The sequence below is a fragment of the Colobus angolensis genome, unplaced genomic scaffold (genome assembly GCF_000951035.1).
Source record: "Colobus angolensis palliatus isolate OR3802 unplaced genomic scaffold, Cang.pa_1.0 Scaffold80, whole genome shotgun sequence".
NCBI lineage: Eukaryota > Metazoa > Chordata > Mammalia > Primates > Cercopithecidae > Colobus > Colobus angolensis.
In genome coordinates this window covers 701,935-728,128 of record NW_012121821.1, presented here as the reverse complement: position 1 = coordinate 728,128, position 26,194 = coordinate 701,935, and the positions used below count along the sequence as shown (strand labels likewise).

At 41.0% G+C, this 26,194-nt stretch overlaps 1 protein-coding gene across 2 annotated transcripts in view; it reads left to right on the top strand.

The window, feature by feature from the left end:
- LOC105502623 (chromosome unknown open reading frame, human C12orf56) overlaps positions 1-26,194 on the top strand; it is a 115,905-nt gene that overhangs the window by 72,217 nt on the left and 17,494 nt on the right. The window contains exons 5-8 of one of the 2 annotated variants that reach the window (XM_011929222.1): positions 1,616-1,689; positions 10,991-11,135; positions 22,889-22,995; positions 24,196-24,285. In XM_011929222.1, coding sequence (XP_011784612.1) covers positions 1,616-1,689; positions 10,991-11,135; positions 22,889-22,995; positions 24,196-24,285 — 416 coding nt within the window. The remainder of the gene's footprint in view (positions 1-1,615; positions 1,690-10,990; positions 11,136-22,888; positions 22,996-24,195; positions 24,286-26,194) is intronic. The other variant, XM_011929223.1, reaches the window with a different exon arrangement.

Below are 26,194 nucleotides of genomic sequence, written 5' to 3'. Positions count from 1 at the left end.
AAAAAAAAAAAAAAAAAAAAGCTTGTCTGCAGTGTCAAATCAGCAACATTTCAGAAATTCCTTCTGACATGTCTTAAACCCCAACATAAATAAAAGATTATTTAAAGAAATTGCTGAACACTGTATGTCTATTTTGAGGACCCAGAATAAATGAGAAATGGCAACACTAAAGATTTAAGGAAGAATAACTCCATAGTTATTCTTAATCTTCATACTAAAGATTTAAGGGAGAATAACTCCATAGGAAATAGTTAACAAAAGTGTTGTGTATCTATGCTATGGAATACTAAATAATCATTAAAAGGATTGATATTGGTTGGATGCAGTGGCTCATGCCTGTAATCCTAGCACTTTGGGAGGCTCAGAAGGGAGGATCGCTTGAAGCCAGGAGTTCAAGACCAGCCTGGTCAACATAGCAAGACCCCATCCCCACTAAAAAATAAAAAGTAAAAAATTGGCCTGGCATGGTAGAACATGTCTGTAGTCCTAGCTCTTCAGGAGGCTGAGGCAGGAGGACTGCTTGAGCTCAGGAGTTTGAGGCTGCAGTGAGGTATGATCATGCCACTCTACTCCAACCTGGGTGACAGAGTGAGACCCTGTCTCCTTAAAAAAAAAAAAAATTGAAGTAAATCGGTAAATCTTTTTTTTTTTTTTGAGACGGATTTTCCCTCTTGTTGCCCAGGCTGGAGTGCAATGGTGCGATCTCGGCTCACCGCAACCTCCGCCTCCCAGGTTCAGGCAATTCTCCTGCCTCAGCCTCCCGAGTAGCTGGGATTATAGGCATGTGCCACCATGCCCGGCTAATTTTTGTATTATTAGTAGAGACAGGGTTTCACCATATTGGCCATGCTGGTCTCGAACTCCTGATCTCATGATCTGCCCACCTCGGCCTCCCAAAGTGCTGGGATTACAAGTGTGAGCCACCACGCCAGGCCATAAATTGGTAAATCTATATACACAGACATGAAAAATCATCCACCATATATTAGGTTAAATCAAGTTCCAGATTAATATATGTGATATAATTTAGGATTAAATATATATTATAAACATATATAAATACTATAAATTTATGTGTTTATAATTCATATGTCTTTATATGCCTCAAAGGACCTAAACCAAACAGATGATAGATACTTTAAAAAATGTCAGACACAAGGTCTTGCTCTGTTGCCCAGGCTGGAGTGTAGTGGCACAATCATAACTCACTGCAGCTTCCAGCTCCTGGACTCATTCGATCCACCTGCTTCAGCCTCCAAAGTAGCTGAGATTACAGGTGCGAGCCATGGCACCTGGCTCCATGATCAGACACGTTGCATAGTGGGATGGAAGGGGTAGGGAAAAATAGAGAACCTTTATCCTTTACTTTATCTAAACTGTGTGATTTTGATAAATGATTTCATTTTATAATGAGCAAGTGTTATATTTAAAACTTTTAAAAAACTAGATAAGAAAAAATTCCCTGTGGTATTATTAAACACTAGAATGAGTTTTATAAACAAATCGTGTACTATAGGAGGGCTTAAAGAATAGATATATAATATTGACTAAAGGTAGGTGGAATTGATCTTCAGTAAATAAAAATTCTAACAATTTCTACTTTTTCCTTTTTCAGAAAGCTACCCTTTTACAAGATCCCTTCTATGCTAGTGAGTTCAGTCCCGCTATTGGAAGTCAAAAGCCATATAGGTAAGAAGTGATGATGTATGATAAAGTTCTATGGGGGATTTTTCTCTCCTCTTTGCCTCTCCTTTTTTTGAGACTGAGTCTCGCTGTTTCCCAGCCTGGAGTGCAGTGGCGCAATCTTGGCTCACTGCAACCTCCACCTCCTGGGCTCAAGAGATTCTCCTGCCTCAGCCTCCTGAGTAGCTAGGACTCCAGGTGCCCGCCACCAAACCCAGCTAATTTTTGTATTTTTTGGTGGAGACAGGAGTTTTGCCATGTTGGCCAGGTCGGTTAGATTGGTCTAATCTCAGGTGATCCTCCTGCCTCAGCTTCCCAAAGTGCTGGGATTACATGTGCGAGCCACCGCGCCCGACCCTCTTTGCCTCCCCTAACTCTGTGTTGTATGTGTGGCTATCACAATTATATCTCTACCTCATCTGCCTGCCCTGACAGTTAAGTCCGCAAACACAAGTATCCACTGGACATCTTCTGTATGTCTCATAGGAACCTTAAAGTCAATATATTCAAAAGAGAACTCAGCATCTTCCCTCTGGAACCTGACTTTCCTCTTGTGTTTCCTAACACAGGGAATGATGTCATTATCCCCAGATCACCTGAGCCAGAGTCCTGGAAGTCACCCTTGCCTCCTCTCTCCCCTTCACCGTTTCCGGCATCCAGCCACTCACCGCATGCCTTATGTATTGCTCCTTTACTATCTCTGGATAACGTCCACTTCTTTCCATGGCCACTCGCTCAGGCCCAGTTATCTCAGTTCTGGGCTCCTACAGTGTTTTCCTAGCTGGTCCGTCTGCCTTCATTCTTGCTCCTCTTCAGCTCATTCTCCATTACAACAGAGGAATCTTTCTGAAGCACAAATCTGATCATGTAACTCCTCCCAGGAAGCTTCCCATTGCCCTTAAGTGAAAGTCTAAACAGCGTACAAAAAATATGTATGACATCTCTTTTTATGTTTCTGTCCTCAACTGTTGTATCCATCCTCACTCTTGCCCTAAGCTCCTGCTCCAAATGAACTTCTCACAACTCTCAGGAAGCTCCCTGTTCTCTTCCTTCTGGAGCCTATCATGATGGCACCTCTTCTGGAACACTACTGTACTCTTCTTCCTCTTCCTGAATAACTTCAGCTCTTCCTGAATAACTTCAGCTCGTCGAGTCTCAGCTTATTGATCATTTTCTCTGAAAATCTTTCTTGACACTCCAGAACATAACGTCCTATGTTCACACTTTTTTTTCTTTCTGTTTTGTTTTTTTTTTCTGAGACAAAGTCTTGCTCTGTTGCCCAGGCTGGAGTGTGGTGGCGCAATCTCGGCTCACTGTAACCTCCGCCTCCCGGGTTCAAGCAATTCTGCATCAGCCTCCCAAGTAGCTGGGATTACAGGCACCCGCTACCATGCCTAGCTAATTTTTTTATTTTTAGTAGAGACTGGGTTTCACCATGTTGGCCAGGCTGCTCTCAAACTCCTGACCTCATGATCCTCTCCCTTCAGCTCCCAAAGTGCTGGGATTACAGAGTTGAGCCACCACGCCTGGCCTGCTCACACATCTTGTAGTACTTACCAGTCTGCATTATGATGGCTTGTTTCATTATTTGCTGCCCTGTTATGCAATACATTCCTTAAGGGCAGGGACCCTAGAATGAATGGATAAATAAGATAAGATAGAGAATACTGATCATAAGTAGTCTCTACTACTTATGAGAACAGAGCATAAAGGGCCCTATATGCAAGGCTAAGGAGTTTGAATTGTATCCAGACTTCAGAGTTCTACTATATTCTTATCACAGGTTGGCTATATGGTAACTACTACAGGTATATGGTACTAGTTACTCGTGATGTGACTCTCTCTTCCATTAGATTGTGAACCCCTGGAAGGCAAGGACTATGCCTTGTTACTCTTGGTCTTTTTCTTACTTAAGAAAAAGTGCTTTGCACACAGTAAGCACTCGGTGAATTGACAGTGTTAGCAATTTTGATATCATATAAGTCATGAAGTATATTGGAGAGTCATGTAAATGAGCTGAGAGTAAGTTAATTTTAAAAGATGCATATTCATTCCCCACTAAAAGGGACCAACGTTCCTTAGAGGCATGGCTGATTCTAGGTCTCGGGCAGGACATACGCAAAATGAGTCTGAAACAGTTTATTCCAGAAAGCAAGGACAGGGCCCTAAGTAAAGGGCACAGGAACCCACATGAAGGAGCTCCCAGTAACCAAAGATGGGACAACTTGAGCATCAGAAAAAAATAAGAAATGAGGCCGGGTGCAGTAGTTCACACCTGTAATCCTCGCACTTTGGGAGGCTGAAGTGGGTGGATCACCTGAGGTCAGGAGTTCGAGACCTGCCTGACCAACATGGCGAAACCCCATCTCTACTAAAAATACAATTAGCTGGGTGTGGTGGCGGGCGCCTGTAATCTCAGCTACTTGGGAGGCTGAGGCAGGAGAATCACCTGAACCTGGGGGGTGGAGGTTGCAGTGAGCTGAGATCACTCTAGCCTGGGTGAAAGAGCAAAATATAAGAAGAAGAAGAAAAAAATAAGAAATGAGATGATTGAAACATAATGAATATATAAAAATTCAGAAGTGTATAACGATGCATGATACAGAGAGGGCCCTCCCTCCCCACCTCCAAGGAAATAAAACACATGGAACATTAGAAAAAAATAGGGCACCAATTCATTACTCTGCAAATCATCAAACAAATGGAAAAAAATAATATATTCTTCCTTTCCTCCATGAACCGTAACCAGTTCAGGATAACCAAGTAGCCCTAGGTGATGAGTACAAATTTCATTTTACAGAATTCCAGCTAATAAATGCGGAAGTCTTAATAGAATTAGAAAATTACATTTTTTAGCCTGTAATGAAATGACAAATTCATTTAACAATCTTCAGTGGATGAAACCATTAGACAGAAAGGTGAAATGGGGCCAGGTATGGTGGCTCATGCCTATAATCCCAGCACTTTGGGAGACCAAAATGGGAGGATTGCTTGAGCTCAAGAGTTTGAGACCAGCCTAGGCAACAAAAAAATTTAAAAATGCTGGGTGTGCCTGTGGTCCCAGCTACTTGGGAGGCTGAGGTAGGAGGATCACTTGAGCCCAGGAGATGGAGGCTGTTGAGTGACAGAAAGAGACTGTCTTTAACAGAAAAAGAGATTTAACAAACAACAAAAAAAAAGGGTGAAGGGGAACTTCAAAATGGAGGGATCATGTTGTAAATAACTAAAGCCATTGTCTTAGTATCACTTCAGTGAGACAGCCAGACTTTGTGTGCCTCATTATTTGATGTGATATAAAATACACAGCACCACCTATGAATTATTTTTGTTAAAACAGTTAAACCTGAATCTGACTTAAAAGTGTGAGTATGATAAACCAGGTGCAGTGGCTCACACCTATAATCCCAGCACTTTTGGAGGCCAAGGAGGGAGGATCACTTGAGGCCAGGAGTTTGAGACAAGCCTGGCCAATATGGCAAAACCCTGTCTCTACTAAAGATACAAAAATTAGCCAGGTATGGTGGCACACACCTGTAATCCCAGCTACTCGGGAGGCTGAGGCATGAGAATCCCTTAAGCCTGGGAGGCAGCGGCTGCAGTGAGCTGAGATGGCGCCACTGCACTACAGCCTGGGCAACAGAGCGAGACTCCATCTCAAAAACAAACAAACAAACAAACAGTGTGAGTATGCTAGTCTTAAAAAGGAAGGAAATTCTGCTACTACCACATGGATGAACCTTGAAGACATCATGCTAAGTGAAATAAGCCAGATACAAAAGGGCAAATACATGATTTCACTTATGTGAGGTACCTAAAATAGGCAAATTTGTAGAGACAGAAAATGGAATAGAGATCTCCAGGGGCTGGGGAGAGTGGTGAAGGGAGAGTTATTGTTTAATGGGTATAGAATTTCTGTTTGGAAAGATGAAAAAGTTCTGGAAATGGATAGTGGTGATGCTTGTAGAACACTGTGAATGCACTTAATGCCACCGAATTGTACACCTAAAAATGGACATGATGGGAAACTTTGTTATATATATTTTAGTTCAATTTTAAAAAAAGTATATACGTGTGTTTGTGTATGTAAGAGAATAGATAAAACCAGATTGGCAAAATATTGAAAATTATTAGAGCAAGGTGATGGGTACATGTGATTCCTTCCTTCCTTCCTTCCTTCCTTCCTTCCTTCCTTCCTTCCTTCCTCCCTTTCTCCCTTCGTTTCTCCCTTCCCTCTCCTCTCCTCTCCTCTCGTTTCCTGATGGAATCTTGCTCTGTTGCCCAAGCTGGAGTGTAATGGCACGCTCTCGGATCACTGCAACCTCTGTTTCCCAGGTTCAAGCAATTCTCCTGCCTCAGCCTCCTGAGTAGCTAGGATTACAGGCATGCACCACCATGCCCTGCTAATTTTTGTATTTTTAATAGAGGAGGGATTTCACCATGTTGGCCAGGCTGGTCTCGAACACCTAACCTTAGGTGATCTGCCCACCTCAGCCTCCCACAGTGCTAGGATTACAGGGATGAGCCACCACCCAGCCGGGTACATGAGATTTCTTATAAAATTTTCTCCACTTTGATGTATGTTTGAAAATTTCCATAATAAAAAATTTTATTGCTTGATGATGTGATATAGAAAAAAGTTTTTTGAAAGACTTAAGAAACATAACAAGCAAATATAAGAAGCATCTTATTTAGTCTTGATTTTAACAAACCAAATGTAAGAAAACATTTTCTTTTTTATGTATGTATGTATGTATATATGTATGTATGTATGTATGTATGTATGTATTGAGACAGGGTCTTCTGCTATCACTCAGGCTGTAGTGCAGTAGCACTATCTTGGCTTACTGCAATCTCCGCCTCCCAGGCTCAAGCAATTCTCATGCCTCAGCCTCCTGAGTAGCTGAGACTACGGGCATGTGCCAGCATGCCTGGTTAATTTCATGTAGTTTTTTTAGTAGAGACTGGGTTTTGCCATGTTGCCCAGGCTGGTCTCGAACTCCTAAGCTCAGGCAATCCACCTGCCTGGGCCTCCCAAAGTACTAGAATTACAGGCATAAGATACCATGCCCAACCGTTTGTATTTTATTTACTTTTGAGAGAGGGTCTTACTCTGTCATCAGGGCTGGAGTGAAGTGGCTTGATCACAGCTCACTGCAGCCTCGACCTCCTGGGCTCAAGCAATCCTTCCACCTCAGCCTCCCGAGTAGCTGGGACTACAGGCACACACTACCATGGCTGGCTAATTTTTTCTATTTTTTTTTTTTGTAGAGATGGAGTCTCATTATATTGCCCAGGCTGGTCTGGAACTCCTGGGTTTAAGCAATCCTCCCACCTTGGCCTCCCAAAGTGCTGGGATTTACACCCCTGGGCCACCACGCCCAGCCATAAAAACACATTTTTAAGTCAATAGAACAATTTGAAAATGGACTGAGTCCTGCCGGGCATGGTGGCTCACACCTGTAATCCCAGCACTTTGGGAGGCTGAGGCAGGCAGATCATTTGAGGTCAAGAGTTCAAGGCCAGCCTGGCCAGCATAGTGAAACCCTGTCTCTACAAAAATACAAAAATTAGACAGGCATGGAGGTGCATGCCTGTAATCCCAGCTACTGGGGAGGCTGAGGTAGGAGAATCGCTTGAACCTGGGAGGTGGAAGTTGCAGTGAGCCAAGATTGTGCCACGGCACTCCAGCCTGGGTGACAGAGCAAGACTCCATCTCAAAAAAAAAAAAAAAGACTGAGTATTAGCAATAACAAAGAATTTTTGATAATTTTGTAGGAGGTGATAATCATTTTGTAAGAAAGCGTTGATTTTATTTACAGATGCATTCTGAGGTATTTAAGAGTTAAGTGACATAATATTTGGAATTTCTTTTTTAAAATGTTATATGGATGGCTTAAAATTTCTATAGGGGTTCAGATGTTTACTCTAAAGCATCAGTTTTCATTTTGGTGTTTTAAAGTGATTTTAAAGCTAATTGTATAATAAAAAAGACTCAAATTCTGTGTGTGGGTGGCTTGAAATTTATTCCTGAAGGCAAGAAGGATGAGTTCTACCACTCTCTTGGCTCAGGAAAAGCGTATTTCTTACTATTTCCTGAAAGCAACATACTTAAAATCAGTGATTTCAAATGCACTGTGAAGGATGCAGTGATACACAAGAAATAGCCTCTACCTGCAAGACATCTTCAGTTTAAAAGGAATAAACATCCTTTAGGTTTTCAATTCATAACTGTGTCACAGATGGGACGGTTTTGCAAACTGACCACTGTGAAAATCATACACAGTGCTTCTGAGATCCTATAGGAAGAGCCTTTCCAGTGCTTTACAAATGTGAGCTATTATTTATAGTAAAGGTCTGGAAAGATGAAAAAATACAGGAAAAATAGAGCTTATTATTGGATTAAGAATCCTTCCTGAGGCTGGGTGTAGTGGCTCACGCCTGTAATCCCAGCACTTTCAGAGGCCGAGGTGGGCGGATTACTTGAGGCCAGGAGTTTGAGACCAGCCTGACCAACATGGCAAAACCTTGTCTCTACTAAAAGTACAAAAATTAACCAGGTGTGGTAGTATGCACTTACAGTCCCAGCTACTCTCAGGAGGCACAAGAATCGCTTGAACCCAGCCTGGGTGACAGAGCAAGACTCTGTCTAAACCACCCCCCCAAAAAGAAAACAAAACAAAAAAAAAAGAAACACCTTCCTACAACATTATTTTGGTGAATTTATGTTTTCCACCTGATGAAAATAGAGTATCTGTTAACATTAGTATAGATTTTCCTCTTATTCCTAAATTGAATAATGGAGTCTTCTGGCATTCGACTTTTTCTTATTTCTTCAGTCAAATGAAGTTTGTCATCTATGTATAAGCTAACATTTTCTGAATCCTCAAAGAAATTATTATTCATAACTTATCTGCAGTAATATAGAATGTGTACTCTAACTTGAATTTATGATGTGTATGAGACCTCCATTTATGTATGAATTGATTTTTAGTCTGAAGAGATTAGTATGCTGTTTTCTGTGAAAATTGTTTTGGCCATTAAAAAATTAGTTTGGCATTACAATCTATTATCCTAGTTGGCAAAGGATTAAAAACAGTTTATTTTTATTGCGGATCTTAGCAAATTGCTGACTCCAAGTGAAAAAACAGGAAAATCAATTTCAAAATAATTCTGCTGATACTGTATCTTATTTGAGTTTTTGCTTTTCTAAGCTCTTTTGTTTGTAAAATCTACATTTCTGTTGTTGGAGTTCTAAAAGAGTAGAGGGATTTCATAGTTATTTTTTAAATGAAATATGGTGGTAATTAGAAGTGGATAGCGAAGCAGGATCTCAAACTTATTCCTGCTTTATTTAGAGACCATTTATCAAACACTTAGTGTGTATGAAGACATGCATTAACTAAAATATCAAAATAGCACATTTGGCTGGGCGTAGTGGCTCACACCTGTAATTCCAGCACTTTGGGAGGTGGAGGTGGGTGGATCATCTGAGGTCAGGAGTTTGAAATCAGCCTGACCAACATGGTGAAACCTCATCTCTACTAAAAATACAAAAAATTAGCTGGGCATGGTGGTGCTCGCCTGTAATTCCAGCTACGCAGGAGGCTGAGGCAGGAGAATTGCTCGAACTCAGGAGGCAGAGGTTGCGGTGAGCCAAGATCACGCCACGGCACCCCAGCCTGGGTGACAGAGTGAGGTACGTCTCAAAACAAACAAACAAAAAACCCAGCACATTTGGATAGGTACTATCGTTATTCCTATTTTACACATGAGGAAATTGAGGCACAGAGAAGCTATGTAACTTGACCGTGATAATGACCTAACTGAGTCGGGGCAGATCTAGGATTCTGACCTCAGTCTTCATGCTCATAATCATTATGCTCCTCTGCCTCTCTGCTTGCTATTATTGAATTCATAATGATCAGTTTCCCTCCAGCACCTCCACTAGAAAAGAGACCATTTTTTCAAAAAAAGTCTTAATTTTCAGGTTAATAAGAGCAACTCATTGATTGGACAAAGGAGAACATCTTAGATGTTTTTAAAATAAAGCGGGAGGTAGTAGGCAAGTACCAACATTCCATGCAGTAGCTAGTATTGGGATAAACGGCTGGTATAGGTTTCTGGAGTAAGTGGTAAAAAATGTTTTTACTTCAAGTCAGAAATTTTAAGATTCCATCAATCTACATAGAACATGAACTATCTTTCCTACTGTTACCTTGCACCCTGGCTCTCTGAATTTGTGTGAGCGTAGACAGGTTACTTAAACCTCCCTACAACTTCCTGTAAAATGCGATGGTAATTGCCAGCTCGGTCCCCACAGTAGAGCCAGCTCAGTGCAAGAACGAGTCTACGGAAAGCACTCAGGCCAGAGCCGGCCCATTTAAGCGCAAGTTGTTATTGCTGAGCACAGTGGGAGGTGGAAACAATATTTAACCCGGAGACATTTTTTCCAAGTTGCTGAAAGTCAGCTGAGGGGCTAGGATAGGTACACGAGTAACTAACTACAATGAGTGAAACGGGATTAATGTGATACTAGGAGTGTGAAAAAACTGCAGTGGGAGAAGGGCTGCATTTATTGGTGGAATTAGGGAAAGATCTGAGGAGAAGGCTTTTCTGCTAAGCCAGCTTTTCCTTAAGTGTGGAATGCACATGGTTCAGTAATGGGAGATGATTCCAGGTAGTACTCTGATATGGCATGAAACAAATTTGAATTCCATGGTGGAAATATGTGATTCCTTTTTCCAGCTAGGCTGATCTCATCAGGGAGAACCTCTCGGCTTGGGGCCACTAGTGACAGTTCTGGAACACATGCTCATCTGCCCTTTCCTCACAGAGAAGCCAGCTTCAGGCTCAGACCATGGAGCATTGACTTAGAATTTATGGTGCTTTCATGCCATTTACACAAAGTGATACTGGTTTTCCCTGGAAAGTGACACAACATTTTCTTTATAAACTTTTTTTTTAAAAAAAAAAGCTAGTTGACTGAAAGAAAAATATTACATAAAGGTTCATGGATTATGGTAAATGAAAGAGGGACAGAAATTTACTAGGGACAATGAGAGTATTCCTGGTATAGGAACAGCTTGAGTTAAGGGGCATGGGCAAAACACTATGTTTGGAGAGTAAAAAACAGTTCAATTTGTGGGGAGCAAGTTTCACTACTGATGAGTACTAAGGCTAGAAGAATAAAACTATATGAACAGCCCATTAGTAACAAAGTTTAACAAACCTGTCAGTAATCATCGATATTCCTAAACTGCTATTTCTTACCATTTTTTAAGTGGAAAATTTTCTTCTGTTTCTGTAGATCTGAGGAGAAAATTAAGCACTTCAGTCAACTTAAATCTGAACTTTTTCTTAAAGACAATTCTTTGAGGAGGATACTTCCTTTAATTATGGAACTTAAAGCAGCAGCCCAGAAAAACTTCATTCTGAAAAGGCTTTTCTGGAAGGTAAGTGTTTTGTTTTATTTTTAATCTTTAAAGCTTGTGTCTCCTGTTTACAAAATATAAGCATAAATTAAAATATAAATAAGTGTTGTCTTGTATTCTGATGCTGTATTTTTAAATGTCGATAAAATTTAATGTAGTCATGTCTTAATGCTGGATACTTTGTGATGTAATCAGTAATGTATATGCGTGTGTCGAGGGGAGATGGGAAGAGAAGGGAGTGGTAGCAAAAAGTAGCTCCCATGCGTTGGGTTGGCAGAGCCAACGGAGAGATATTAGGAGGAACATTTTTGGCATGCAAGATATATAGACAGTGAGATGGGAAAATAGATTTTAAGAAGTTTTTGTTTATTTTTTATTTTTTTTGAGACAGTCTTGCTCTTGTCGCCAAGCTGGAGTGCAATGGCATGATCTCAACTAACTGCAACCTCTGCCTCCCAGGTACAAGCCATCCTCTTGCCTCAGCCTCCCAAGTAGCTGGGGTTACAGGCGCCCACCACCACGCCCAGCTAATTTTTTGTGTTTTCAGTAGAGACAAGGTTTCACCATGGTGGCCAGGTTGGTCTTGAACTCCTGACCTCAGGTGATCCACCTGTCTTGGCCTCCCAAAACGCTGGGGTTATAGGCATGAGCCACCACACCCTGCCTGTTTATTTTTTAAACAGAGACAAGGTCTCACTCTGTTGCCCAGTCTGGTCTCAAACTCCTGGGCTCAAGTGATCCTCTTGCCTTGGCTTCCTAAAGTGCTGAATTTCAGGCATGAGCCACTGTACCTGGCTGATTTCAAGATGTTTTATTGTGCAGTTTTCTGTACTGTAAAAAATAATTTAAAAATTATTTTTGAGTATAGGACTGGTATTTTTAAAAATGTGACTCCTGGGGAGGCAAGGCAACCTCATTCTCACTCAGTAAATTACAGATGCCTCATTTTCAGGTTCAGGTGAAAGAGTTAAGAAGCCCAGGTGAGTAACCTGGTGTGGCGTTAATGAGGCCTAGGTGACAGGGTGAGCCCTGCCTAGGGCTGCGTTCACGTTGATTGCTACATATTTTATCCTAATTCTGGCCACTGATCACATAAGTAGCTGCCATCATTTTACTGAGCAATGGTAAAGCATGTGCACTCCCAACCGTACAAGGCAGTCCTGGCCATTTATTAGCTTCTAGGTCCTTCATATGTGGGGTGACCAACCATTTCGGTTTGCCCAGATTAGGGTGACCAACTATTCCAGTTTGCCTGAGACTAAGGAAATTCCTGCAATATTGGAAAGCTAGAACAGTTCCAAGCAAATCAGTACGGTGAAGGCAGATAAGCTGGAGAGAGTAATATACCAAATGTCCCACCACACTGAGACACTGAGACTCAGGTAAGGATGATATAGTACTGTGTAGTCTAAAATGGTTGGTGCTGGATAGATCCTGTGAGGAATACGGCATCCAAGTTTTGACTCTAGAACTCCAGAAGATTGTGGAAAATATGACCAACCAAGTAAGACCAATCCATCTTGATTATGAAGATGGAATGGAATTCATGTAGAAAGGGTAAATAAATTAGGATTATCTTCTTCCCAAATAAACCTCTCCAGTCCATCCCACACACAGTATCAATTTAATCTACAACCCTGATTGCTTGTTCAACAGTTTCTTGCGACTGTCCTTACTAAATGAAGTACAGACTTTGGCTTCTTCATTTAAGGCTCTCCCCTAATCACAGATTTCAAATTTGGACAGGTATGGCCTTTATTTTAGTAGGCTGGGGTTATCAGGAAGGGGCTGTGTATTAGTCCATTCTCACACTGCTATAAAAATACTACATGAGACTGGGTGATTTATAAAGAAAGAAGGTTTAGTTCACTTGTTCCTGGACCAAACCAAGGGTCAGGCTGCTTATTCTCATGGCCCAATAATGAGACACAGATGAACTGGGAAAGAAGGGAGTTTATTTCTGTAACCAGTAACAGGGAAAAGGCCTCGAAATTATCACCAGACCAACTCAAAATTACAAGGTTTTCCAGAGCTTATATACCTTCTAAGCTATATGTCGACATGTAAGTGCATTCATCTAAAGCCATAAGTGATTAACTTCTTTTAATCTATGCCTAAGATTAGATCAGGACCTAAGGAAGGTCCTTAAGACCTTCCTCTGGGGCCTCAGTAAATTTACTTAATCTAAATGCGTCCAGGTCCTGGGGTGATTACCTTTATCTTGCCTCCTACTAAACCACGGAGGTTTGGGGAGTTCCCTCAGACCACCAATAAACTTGTTTGTGGAGGCCTGGGGAGTTTCTTCAGACCCCCAGTAAAACTCGTTTAATTCTAAACAGGTCCTGTTAAGAATTCCTTCATTATCTTGTCATGCTACAAGGCCCAGGAAAAACTCTTGGTGGGCTTTTGTTACCTCCCAGCCTTTGTGTAAGGACACTGGCTCTATCAGCTTTTAATATTTAATGTAACCACTCAGTCAGCGCAGGAACAGTTGTTATGGAGGCCTGTCTGTTCAGCTGTTATGAAGACCTGGCCTGCCACAGACTTAGAGTTCCACATGGCTGGGAGGCCTCAGGAAACTTGCAATCATGACAGAAGGCGAAGGGGAAGCAAGGCATGTCTTACATGGCAACAAGAGAGATTGAGAATGTGCAGAGGAAACTGCCACTTTTAAACCATCAGATCTCATGACGACTCCCTCACTATCATGAAAAAAGCAAGCATGATCCAATCACCTCCCACCAGGACCCTCCCTCGGCAGTGGGGATTACAATTCAAGATGGGATTTGGGTGGGAACACAGAACCGGACCGTATCAGGCTACCATCTGGATAAGGTGGGCACTGGGAAAACGAATCCAGATGTAGATGCTCCTGGAAAAGGCACAGTGCCTAAGAGTGAGGGCCATAAGCGTGAGCTAAATGAAATATCAGGATATTTTAGCACGTGGGTGAATTACACCTGGATGTCTGCACAAACATTTGGCACCAGGAAGATCTGTTTATTTAGGGTGTGGGGACGGAGGTTTTATGGAATGTGAGGACATAAAGATTGTCAAGAGTAAATTCAGCAGCTGGGAGAGGACTGGGAAAGGACTTAGGACAGTGCCCAAAGAGAAAGTCCACCCAGATACACTGGACACAATCAGGGACTGGATTTAAAGTGCATGTTTAGGTAGGAGAACTGAAGTACCACTTAAGGGTCAGATTAAGAAGGATGTTGATGTGTACTCCTAATGGGATCAGCACCAGTGTTAGTCTAGAGGTCATTTAAGCATCTCCAATGTAAAAACAGGGCTAGTACCTGTGGCCTAGGCTGTGGAGCAAAAAATGGATGGAGAGAAAGAGAATAAGGTTAGAACTAACAGACCCGACCAGCCACTTCATCTTCTCTCTCACCTCTGTCCCCTACAAGATCGAGCCATGTGGGATAACTTGGATACCTGTTCTCCTTAGCTCTCTTTTCTCCCTGCTGTTTGATTTCTCTAGAATACTGTTCTTCTTCTAATTTCTCTTGTTAAAAATCATACACATTCATCAAGGCTAAGCCTAAATGCCATTTTCTACCTTTCTTGTCATGCCGAATGGGGAACTTTAGTACCTTCCTCCTTTTGATCTTCTCTGTCAATTCTGTGCCATAGAACTTTCTTTGATGTTTTATAATCTGCATTGTTCAATACAGCAGACACTAGCCACATGTGCCTTTTAAGCACTTGAATGTGGCCAGTGACTAAAAAAGTAAAATGTTAATTTTATTAAATTTAAATTAATTTAAATAGCCACTTGTGGCCAGTAGCTACCGTGTTGAACAATGTAGTTCTATGACATCTTTCATAGCACTTCCTCTTTAACAATTATCAGACAGGTTTCATGCCTAATCGGTGTGAGGCTTGGTGACAGGTATTAGAAATACAGCATGATTATGATACAGTTCCTACAATCAAGAATTAGCACATATCCTCCCTTTTACTATAGTTATTGGTACATTTTTCTTATTTATCATAATATGCTATAAGCTTCTGTAGGACAAGTATATATCTTACTTACTTTTGTATTCTCCCTCAGGCCAAATACAATGCATGCATATTCCAGGTGCTGTAAGCTAGTAATATTGAATTGCAAATCTGTTCTCTTGTGAAATATTAACCTAATCTGATGTCTAAAAATGAAGCTTTCATGATCTGTTTTATACTTGAAAACACTGCAGCCATTATTTAATAGAATGTTCTTACCTGGGCTAAAACAGATCTTCTAATTCGGTTGTCAAAAATGAAAGGCCAAAGTGAATGGAGAAAGAAATAATTCAAATAGGAAAAGAGGAAGTCAAATTGTCTCTGTTTGCAGATGACATGATTGTATATTTATAAAACCTCACCATCTCAGCCCCAAATCTCCTTAAGCTGATAAGCAACTTCAGCAAAGTCTCAGTATACAAAATCTATGTGCAAAAATCACAAGCATTCCTATACACCAATAACAGACAGAGAGTCAAATCATGAGTGAACTCCCATTCACAACTGCTACTAAGAGAATAAAATACCTAGGAATACAATTTACGAGGGATATGAAGGACCTCTTCAAGGAGAACTACAAACCACTGCTTAAGGAAATAAGAGAGGACACAAACAAATGGAAAAACATTCCATGGATAGGAAGAATCAATATTGTGAAAATGACCATACTGCCCAAAGTAATTTATAGATTCAGTGCTATCCCCATCAAGCTACCAATGACTTTCTCCACAGAATTGGAAAAAACTACTTTAAACTTCATATGGAACCAAAAAAGAGCCTGCATAGCCAAGACAGTCCTAAGCATAAAGAACAAAACTGGAGGCATCACGCTACCTGACTTCAAACTGTACAAGGGTACAGTAACCAAAACAGCATGGTACTGGTACCAAAACAAATATATAGACCAATGGAACAGAACAGAGGCCTCAGAAATAACACCACACATCTACAACCATCTGATCTTTGACAAACCTGACACAAACAAGCAATGGGGAAAGGATTCCCTGTTTAATAAATGGTGTTGGAAAAACTGGCTAGCCATATGCAGAAAACTGAAACTGAACCCCTTCCTTACACCTTATACAAAAATTAACTCAAGGTGGACCTAAAACCATAAAAATCCTAGAAGCAAACCTAGGCAATACCATTTAGGACATAGGCATGGGCAAAGACTTCATGTCTAAAACACCAAAAGCAATGGCAACAAAAGCCAAAATTGACAAATGGGATCTAATTAAACTAAAGAGTTTCTGCACAGCAAAGAAACTATCATCAGAGTGAACAGACAACCTACAAAACGGGAGAAAATTTTTACAATCTACCCATCTGACAAAGGGCTAATATCCAGAATCTACAAAGAATGTCAACAAATTTACAAGGAAAAAACAACCCCATCAAAAAGTGGACAAATGATATGAACAGATACTTTTCAAAAGAAGACATTTATGCAGCTAACAAACATACGAAAAAAAGCTCATCATCACTGGTCATCAGAGAAATGCAAATCAAAACTACAATGAGATACCATCTCACACCAGTTAGAATGGTGATTATTAAAAAGTCAGGAAACAACAGATGATGGAGAGGATGTGGAGAAATAGAAACGTTTTTACACTGTTGGCGGGAGTTTAAATTAGTTCAACAATTGTGGAAGGCAGTGTGGTGATTCCTCAAGGATCTAGAACTAGAAATACTATTTGTTTTTGTTTTTTTTTTTTTTTTTGAGACAGAGTCTTGCTCTGTCATCCAGGCTAAAGTGCAGTGGTACGATCTCAGCTCTCTGCAAGCTCCGCCTCCCGGGTTTACGCCATTCTCCTGCCTCAGCCTCCGGAGTAGCTGGGACTACAGGCGCCCGCCACCTCGCCCGGCTAGTTTTTGTATTTTTAGTAGGATGGTCTCGATCTCCTGACCTCGTGATCCGCCCGTCTCGGCCTCCCAAAGTGCTGGGATTACAGGCTTGAGCCACCGCGCCCGGCCCCCTAGAAATACTATTTGACCCAGTGATCCCATTACTGGGCATATACCCAAAGGATTATAAATCATTCTACTATAAAGACACATGCACACGTATGTTTATTGCGGCACTATTCACAATAGCAAAGACTTGGAACCAACCCAAATGTCCATCATTGATAGACTGGATAAAGAAAATGTGTGGCACATATACATCATGGAATACTATGCAGCCATAAAAAAGGATGAGTTCATGTCATTTACAGGGTCATGGATGAAGCTGGAAACCATCATTCTCAGCAAACTAACACAAGAACAGAAAACCAAACACGTTCTGCATGTTCTCACTCATAAGTGGGAGTTGAACAATGAGAACACACGGACACAGGGAGGGGAACATCACACACTGGGGCCTGTCAGGGGGCAGGGGGCTAGGGGAGGGATATCATTAAGAGAGATCCCTAAGGTAGCTGATGGGTTGATGGGTGCAGCAAACCACCATGGCACATGTATAACAAAACTGCATATTCTGCACATGTACCCCAGAACTTAAAGTATGAAAAAAAAAAAGTAAATGGCTAGTCTATTTGCGATCTTTCTACACTTTAGTGGAGTCCTCCTCGGCCCTATCCCCAACCACGCCATCAAACCCGCTAGCCTTAGGTTCTTCTGTCTCATCCACAACCAAAATCTATCCTCAGATTTGTTTTCACAAAATTAGCATATATGACTAATAAAAGTCAACATCCTTTAAGATTTTTTAATTTAAATTGTTATCATAGCCTTAAGGTAAAGCAGTGGTTTTTCAACTTCATGCTATATTTCTTGGAAAACATACGTTCTGTGAAGTTCCCTTAGAAACCCATACTGGGGTGGAGAGATTAGGGCCATTGTCTTAGTCTGTTTTGTGTTGCTATAACAGAATATCACAAACTTGGTAATTTATAAAGAAAATGAATGTATTTCTGACAGTTCTGGAGGCAGGGAAGTCCAATAGCAAGGTGCTGGCATCTTGTAAGGACCTTCTTGTTGTGTCATCCCATGAGATGGCAGAAGGGCAAAAGAGCATGCAAAAAAAAGGGTGGCAGGGGGCCAAACTCATCTTTTCATCAGAAACCCACTCCCACAATAATGACATTAATCTATTTGTGAGGGCAGATGACATTAATCTATTTGTGAGGGCAGAAGCCTTATGACCTAATCAACCTCTTAAAGATCTCACCTCTCAACACTGTTGCATTGGGGATGAGTTTCTAAAACATGAACTTTGGGGGCCACATTCAAACCACAGCGTTCTGCTCTTGGCCCCAAACATTCATGTCTTTTTTACATACAAAATACATTTATTCCCTCCCAATAGCTCCAGAAATCTTAATTCATTCCAGCATCAACTCATAAGTTCAAATTATCAATTGTCATCTAAATCAAGTATTGTTGAGACTCAAGGTAGGATTCATCCTGAGGCAAATTCCTCTCCAGTTGTCAGCCTGTAAATCAAGACAAGTTATCTACTTACAAAATACAGTGGTGGGATGCGTGGAGGATAGATATTCCCATTCCAAAAGGAAGCTATAAGCAAGAGGAAAGGGCCAAGTAAGTCCAAAACCCAACAGGGAAAATAATATTGTCTTAAAGCTGGAGAATAATCTTTCACTCTTTTGCTTAAGAAATGTCTAAGAAGTTTCAGACTTTCCCTACAGCTGTCCTCTTTCTCTGAGCCCCCACCAGCATCACTTTTAATGCTCCAATTACTGCATTCTAGGCTTTTTCTAGGTTGCTCCTCCAAATTCTTCGAGCCTCTATCCATTAACCAATTCCAAAGCCACTTCCACATTTTTAAGTATTCCTTAGAGCAACAATTCCACTTCTGGTACCAAAATCTGTATTAGGATTCTCCAGAGAGACAGAACCACTCAGTTCTCCAACTCATATGCCAGTCTCCTCTGGAAATACCTTCACAGACATAACAGAAATAACGCTTTACCAATTCTCTAGGTACTCCTAATTTAGCCAAGTTTACACCTAAAATTAACTGTCACAGGCATCTCTAATTTTTGGTTCCTGTAATAGGATGGAAAATTATACACATATATAATATACATATTATGGATATAAAATTATAGATATGGTGTGATATAGAGTGATATATATTATAGATATAAAGATATATATTATATAGTTTTTTCCCTCCCTTTTAAAATGAACTTTATTGAGGCATACTTTTTCTTTTAAGTGGTCTTTATTTTTTAATTTTTTTGAAGGTACAATTTATGAGAATACGTTTTCATTTTTTTTTTGAGATGGGATCTCACTCTGTCACCTAGGCTGAAGTGCAGTGGCACCATCTTGGCTCACTGCAGCCTCCGCCTCCTGGGCTCAAGTAGCTGAGTAGATGAGTACTTCCCAAGTAGCTGAGACTACAGGCACATGCCACCATGCTGGGCTAATTTTTGTATTTTTTGTAGAGATTTCACCATGTTGCCCAAGTTGGTCTTGAACTCTTGGACTCAAATGATCCACCTGCCTTGGCCTCCCAAAGTGCTGGAATTGCAGGCGTGAAATTACAGGCCAAGAACGCTTTTTCGTAGATTGACTAAACTCCCAAGTTTTAGAAGAACAGACACATGTCTGTCTGTTTTGCTGAAGATGTTATTTCATTATCTAGCATACCTGCCACATAGCTGTCAATCAGTAATTATGCATTCAGTGAATGAATAAATGAGTAGATAAAATATTTTCTTTTTCTAGTTTAAATTTTTTCCACTGGGCACGGTGGCTCATGCCTGTAATCCCAGCACACTGGGAGGCCGAGGCAAGTGGATCACCTAACTAAGGTCAGGAGTTCAAGACCAGCCTGGTCAGCATAGTGAAACCCAGTCTCTACTAAAAATACAAAAATTAGCCAGGCGTGGTGGCATGCACCTGTCATCCCAGCTACTTGGGAGGCTGAGGCAGGAGAATCGCTTGAACCCTGGAGGTGGAGGTTGCAGTGAGCCAAGACTGTGCCACTGCACTCCAGTCTGGGCGTCAGAGCAAGACTCCATCTCAAAAAAAAAAACAAAACTTTTTTTTTCTTCATATGATTTTTTTTTCCATTTTTAAAAATTGTGTCAAAATATACATAACACAAAATTTACTTCCTTAATCATTTTTGGGCATACATTTCAGTGGTATCAAGTTTATTCACAATGTTGTGCAGCCATCAACACCATCATCTCCAGAACACTTTTCATCTTACAAAACTGAAACTCTCCACCCATTAAGCAACAACTTTCCATTTCTTTCCCCATCCCACCCCTGCAACCCACAGCCCCTGGAAACCACCATTCTATTGTCTGTCTTTGTGATTTTGACTATTCTACGTACCTCACACAGTTGAAATGATATAGTATTTGTCTTTTTGTGACTGAGATTTCACCTAGTGCAATGTTCTCAAGTTTAATCCATATTGTAGAATGTATCCGAATTTCCTTTTTGTTTTTTAAGGCTGGAGAATATTCCATTGTATGTATACACTACATTTTCCTTATCCATTTATCTGTCATGGACACGTGGGTTGCTTCCATGTTTTAGATGTTGTAAGTAATGCAGCTATGAACATTGGTATGCAATATATCTCTTTAAGACGGTGCTTTCAATTCTTTTGGGTATTTACCCAGAAATAGAATTCCTAGATTGGATGGTAATTCTATATTTAAATTTTTGAGGAACCACCATACTGGTTTCCAGTGTCTGTGCTATTTTCTACTCCCACCAACAGTATATAAGGGTTCTGATTCCTCCACATCCTGGCCAACACTTGTTATTTTGTGTTTTTTTTAAATAGTAGCTATCCTAATGAGTGTGAGATAATATCTCATTGTAGTTTTGAGTTGCATTTCCCTAGTGATTAGTGATGTTGAGCATCTTTCATGTGCTTATTGGCCATTCAACTATCTTCTTTGAAGAAATTATTGTGGTATAATTTACATGAAATAAAATGCACCCATATTTAAAGATACAGTTTGAAGAGTCTTGACAAATGTCTCTATTCTTATAACTATTAACACTACTTCAATCAAAATTTAGAGTGTCTCTGTCACTCCAGAATATCACCTTGTGCCCTTTGGCCGCCAGTTCTCTCACACTCCTGGCCTCGTGCAACTATCGATGTGCTTTCTGTCACTGTAGATTCATTTTGCCTCTCTTAGCATTGCACTTACATGGAATTCTGCACTAAGTACTCTTTTGCATTTGGCTTCTTTTGGCATAATATTTGTGAGATTTTTCCATGTTGTTTCAGGTATTTTATAAATGAAAATTCTTGAATCAGTGAGCAGGTGAGAGGTCATAATAACAAGTGACACTTATTGAACACTTGTTATGTACTAAGCACTGTTGAAACTTTACAAATACATACTATCTTATTTAAACGTAATATCAACTCCTTGAGGTGATATTATTAACCCCATTTGAAAGACTGAGTGACAGGGAATATAAGTAATTTGCCAAATGTCACACAACTGACAAGTGGCAGAGCTGGGATTTGAGCTCAAAGAATATAGCTCCAGGGTCAGTCTGTAAAACTGCCACACTATGCTAATTTATCAGGCACTGGGTAAGCCCAAGCACTTCTTTTTCTTCTTCTTCTTCTTTTTTTTTTGACGGAGTCTCACTCACTCTTGCCCAGTCTGGAGTGCAGTGACACAATCCCAACTCACTGCAACCTCCACCTCCCAGGTTCAAGTGATTTTCCTGCCTCAGTCTCCCAAGTAGCTAGGATTAGGGATTACAGGCGCATGCTACCAAACCCAGCTAATTTTTGTATTTTTAGTAGAGATAGGGTTTTGCCATGTTGTCCAGGCTGATCTCGAACTCCTGACCTCAAGTTATCTGCCCGCCTCGGCTTCCCAAAGTGCTGGGCTGACAGGCGTGAGCCACTGCGTCCGGCCAAGTCCTTCCTTCTTTCAAAGCCCAAGCACTTCTAAGAGTATCTGGTATACATCCTGCTCCTCTTCCTCTTTTTCCTTTCTCCAAGCCATTCCCAGCCTCTTCTCATGCCATATTATCTGAATAAGGGGACACACACACTTTCTAAACAAAAAGCCTAAATTGTCACTAGTAAACCAAAATCCTGGGGGAAAACTGAACAATAGAGGAATAGAAAAGAAAAGCAATTACATTACATTTCTCATTAATGCCGACTTGCCTGATTTCATGGGCCAGCGCTTATTTTCATGCTCGATTTCTCAAGAGACTGGACAGGAACACACAAAAAAAATGGGTTCCCCAGCTCTAAGTCAGTGTTTATTTGGACAGAAATGGCAATCTACATTTCCACTGTATTATCAGAAGAATCAATATTGTTCTGCACCATTTCCATAACCTAGCGTAGTGCTGTACATTTGTTTTTGTGTTAGTAAACATTTTAAAACGAGAGCTTGCTTATTCTTTATATCCTCACAAAGGCCAAATTACTTTGGAAAGGCAGAAATTATAGGAGCCCCATTTTTCAAGGTGACTAAATGACTTGCCTGAGATGACACACCTGCTTCTGGATGATTTTCAAGGTTAATGGTCAAGCCAGGCCTAAGCTGCATCTCCCAGCATTGCCCCGTAGCCCTTCCTCTGCTCACCAGGACAGTGGTCTCTTGGTTGTAAGTAAGAAGTATGTTTCCAATTTGGGTTATGCTAGTATTGATGGGAGATATTGTAATTCATTTCTCTAATCAAAGAACAAATTATTTATTCATATTTTTAGTACATGAGAGTAGAGAATTTTAACAACAGATACCTTAATTACTGTCTGTCTTTCCCACTTGCTTTTACAGACCAGTGACCTTTTCTATTTCCTAGTAAACAAACTTCATGAGTACTTGCCAGAGTCTAGGGATAAGAATGCACTTCAAAATCAAAGCCAAAGGGTTGATGAGCTGGTGTAAGTTCTAACTAGATAATCATCGATTTTTTTTTTTTTTTTTTGCTAGGGTGTTAAAGATAAATGGAAGACACTGGACAACATATATGCTATGTTAATGATTAATGGCACTGCAAGTTTTTCTTCCTGTGGATTTTATTTTTATTTATTTATTTATTTATTTTTTCTTGAGACAGAGTCTCACTCTGTTGCCCAGGCTGGAATGCAGTGGCACAATCTTTGCTCACTTCAACTTCTGCCTTGTGGGTTCAAGCAATTCTTGTGCTTCAGCTTCCCAAGCAACTGGGATTACAGGCATATGCCACTACACCTGGCTAATTTTTGTATTTTTAGTAGAAACGGGGTTTCACTACGTTGGCCAGGCTGGTCTCAAACTCCTGACCTCAGGAGATCCATCTGCCTCAGCCTCCCAAACTGCTGGGATTACAGACATGAGCCACCGTGCCTGGCCTCTTCCTGTGGATTTTAAAAAATAGAACTCATTTTGTTCTAATTTTAATGGAAGGATGCACAAGAAACTAATAATATTTGTTGTCCCAAAGTGGGAAAAGTGGGTATCTGGAGGAGAGAAAGCTTTCACTGTATTCTCTTTTTTACCGTTGACATTTTGAGCCAAATATTACCTTTCTGAAAATATTAAAAATTAAACAATAATTTTAAAACAGTGTGTGATAATCCTAAAAACTTTGGAAAAGAGATACATATAAAAATGACTTAGTACTGACATCCAGCTATTCATTCATTCAACAATTTTTTTTCTTGTTTTTTTAGAAAAGTTCTCACTCTGTCCCCTAGGCTGGAGTGCAGTGGTATGATCATGGCTCATTGCAGCCTTGACCTCCTGAGCTCCACACTCAGCTAATTTTTGTAAAGGTGGGGTTTCGCCATGTTGCCCAGGCTGGTCTCAAACTCTTGGGCTGAGGCCATTCGCCCACCTGGGCCTCCCAAAGTGCTGGGATTACAGCATGAGTAGTGTGAGCTACCCCGCCCGACCAGCAAATGTTTTTGGGTATTTACTGTGTAGCAGTCAGAGTAGGCACTTAACCAATGTTAGCAATTTGATGTACAGAGTTTATTTCCTGTACTTTTTTCTGTATGGGTATCTGGAAGCAGTTTTAGCAAAGATTACTACTTTCATGGAATTCTGAGCTTCTAATGAAATCATGCCATTTCTTTGCCTTTTATCGTTTTATTTTCTAGGGCATGCATTGAAATTATACAGACCCTAGTATTGATGTTCAGAGAAACAGAAACTGAGTCATCACGCCTGAACACATTGGCAGCTAAGAAGTAAGGTCTTTTAGAAGATATCGGGACCTTGTGGTTGCAACCTATTAACTCTCCTTGTTGAGTGTCTTCCAAAGCACATAATTCTCCAACTTCCCTGTTCAACACCCTTCCAAGTATATTTCACTCTTTTGTTTTTCTCCTTCCTTCTGTGATGAACAGGTTAATTGGCACAGGCCAAGTTCTCTCTGTCTGTCTGGATTATTAAGGATACAAGGATTTTCTTAGCATAATTATTTTTTGTCCTAGTCTGGTGAACTTGAAAAAGACCAAATGACCCATCATACATTAAAAGCCAGGGAATCGCCACTAGAATTTCCCAGAGTATCCTTATATCCACACAACAGAAAAATTGCAAAATCAGGAGTTATAGTAGCCTCATTTACAATATAATCATGTGACCTTAGAGTAAATGAGTTTGGAGAGTTTATTAATACCTAGGGTGAGCTTCTATAATAAAGACACTCTAGGCCAGGCACGGTGGCTCACGCTTGTAATCCCAGCACTTTGGGAGGCAAAGGCAGGTGGATCACCTGAGGTTAGGAGTTTATGACCAGCCTGACCAACATGGTGAAACCCTGTCTCTACTAAAAATACAAAAATTAGCCAGGCATGGTGGTGCGCGTTTGTAATCCCAGCTGCTCGGGAGGCTGAGGCACAAGAATGGCTTGAACCTGGGAGGCGGAGGTTGCAGTGAGCTGAGATCACACCATTGCACTCTAGCCTGGGCAACCCCGTCTCGAAAAAAAAAAAAAAAAGATACTCTACAATATGTGGCCCAAAGAAGATCTTAATTGAAATCTTTCTCACGTAACAGTTCAGAGTAAATATTCAGGCTTTCATACACAAGGTGAGCCAGGGACCTAGGTTTTTTCCCTTTGTTACTCTGTTGTCTTTTATCATGTTGTCTTTATCCTTATAGTGGAAGCTGGCTGACCTTGATGACTTCATTATACCCTGTGGGAAGCAGAAAGAGAAATAGAGGGCATTCCAGTTAAAAAAGAAAAAAAAGAGAGGGAGAGAGAAGTAGAGGGCAAACAAGCTTCCTTTTTAGCAAGGCATATAATACTTCTGCTCACATTCTCCTGGTGAGAACTTTAGGCACATGGCCACACCTAGCTTCACGAAAGGCTGGAAATGTGTCTGTAGTTGGACATCTATGTGCCTAACTTAGTTTTGGATGGTAATGAGGACATCTGTTATTAAAAGGAAGAATGGAAGAATGTATAGTGAGGGACAGTAGCGTTCTTTGTCACAGAAACTTTGATTCTGCAGTTTTGCATACTGTCTGCTTGATTTTTTATTTTTATTTATTTATTTATTTTTTTGAGACGGAGTTTCGCTCTGCCGCCCGGGCTGGAGTGCAGTGGCCGGATCTCAGCTCACTGCAAGCTCCGCCTCCCGGGTTCACGCCTTTCTCCTGCCTCAGCCTCCCGAGTAGCTGGGACTACAGGCGCCCGCCACGTCGCCCGGCTAGTTTTTTGTATTTTTAGTAGAGACGGGGTTTCACCATGTTAGCTAGGATGGTCTCGATCTCCTGACCTCGTGATCCGCCCGTCTCGGCCTCCCAAAGTGCTGGGATTACAGGCTTGAGCCACCGCGCCCAGCCTATTTTGATTTTTTGAGACAGAGTTTTGCTCTTGTCACCCAGGCTGGGGTGCAATGGTGCGATTTCAGCTCACTGCAACCTCTGCTTTCTGGGTTCAAGTGATTCTCCTGACTCAGCCTCCCAAGTATCTGGGATTACAGGTGCCCACCACCATGCCCAGCTAATTTTTGTATTTTTAGTAGAGACGAGGTTTCACCATGTTGATCAGGCTGGTCTTGAACTCCTGACCTCAGGAGATCCACACGCCTTGGCTTCCCAAAATGCTGGGATTACAGGTGTGAGCCACCATGCCCAGCCACTTGA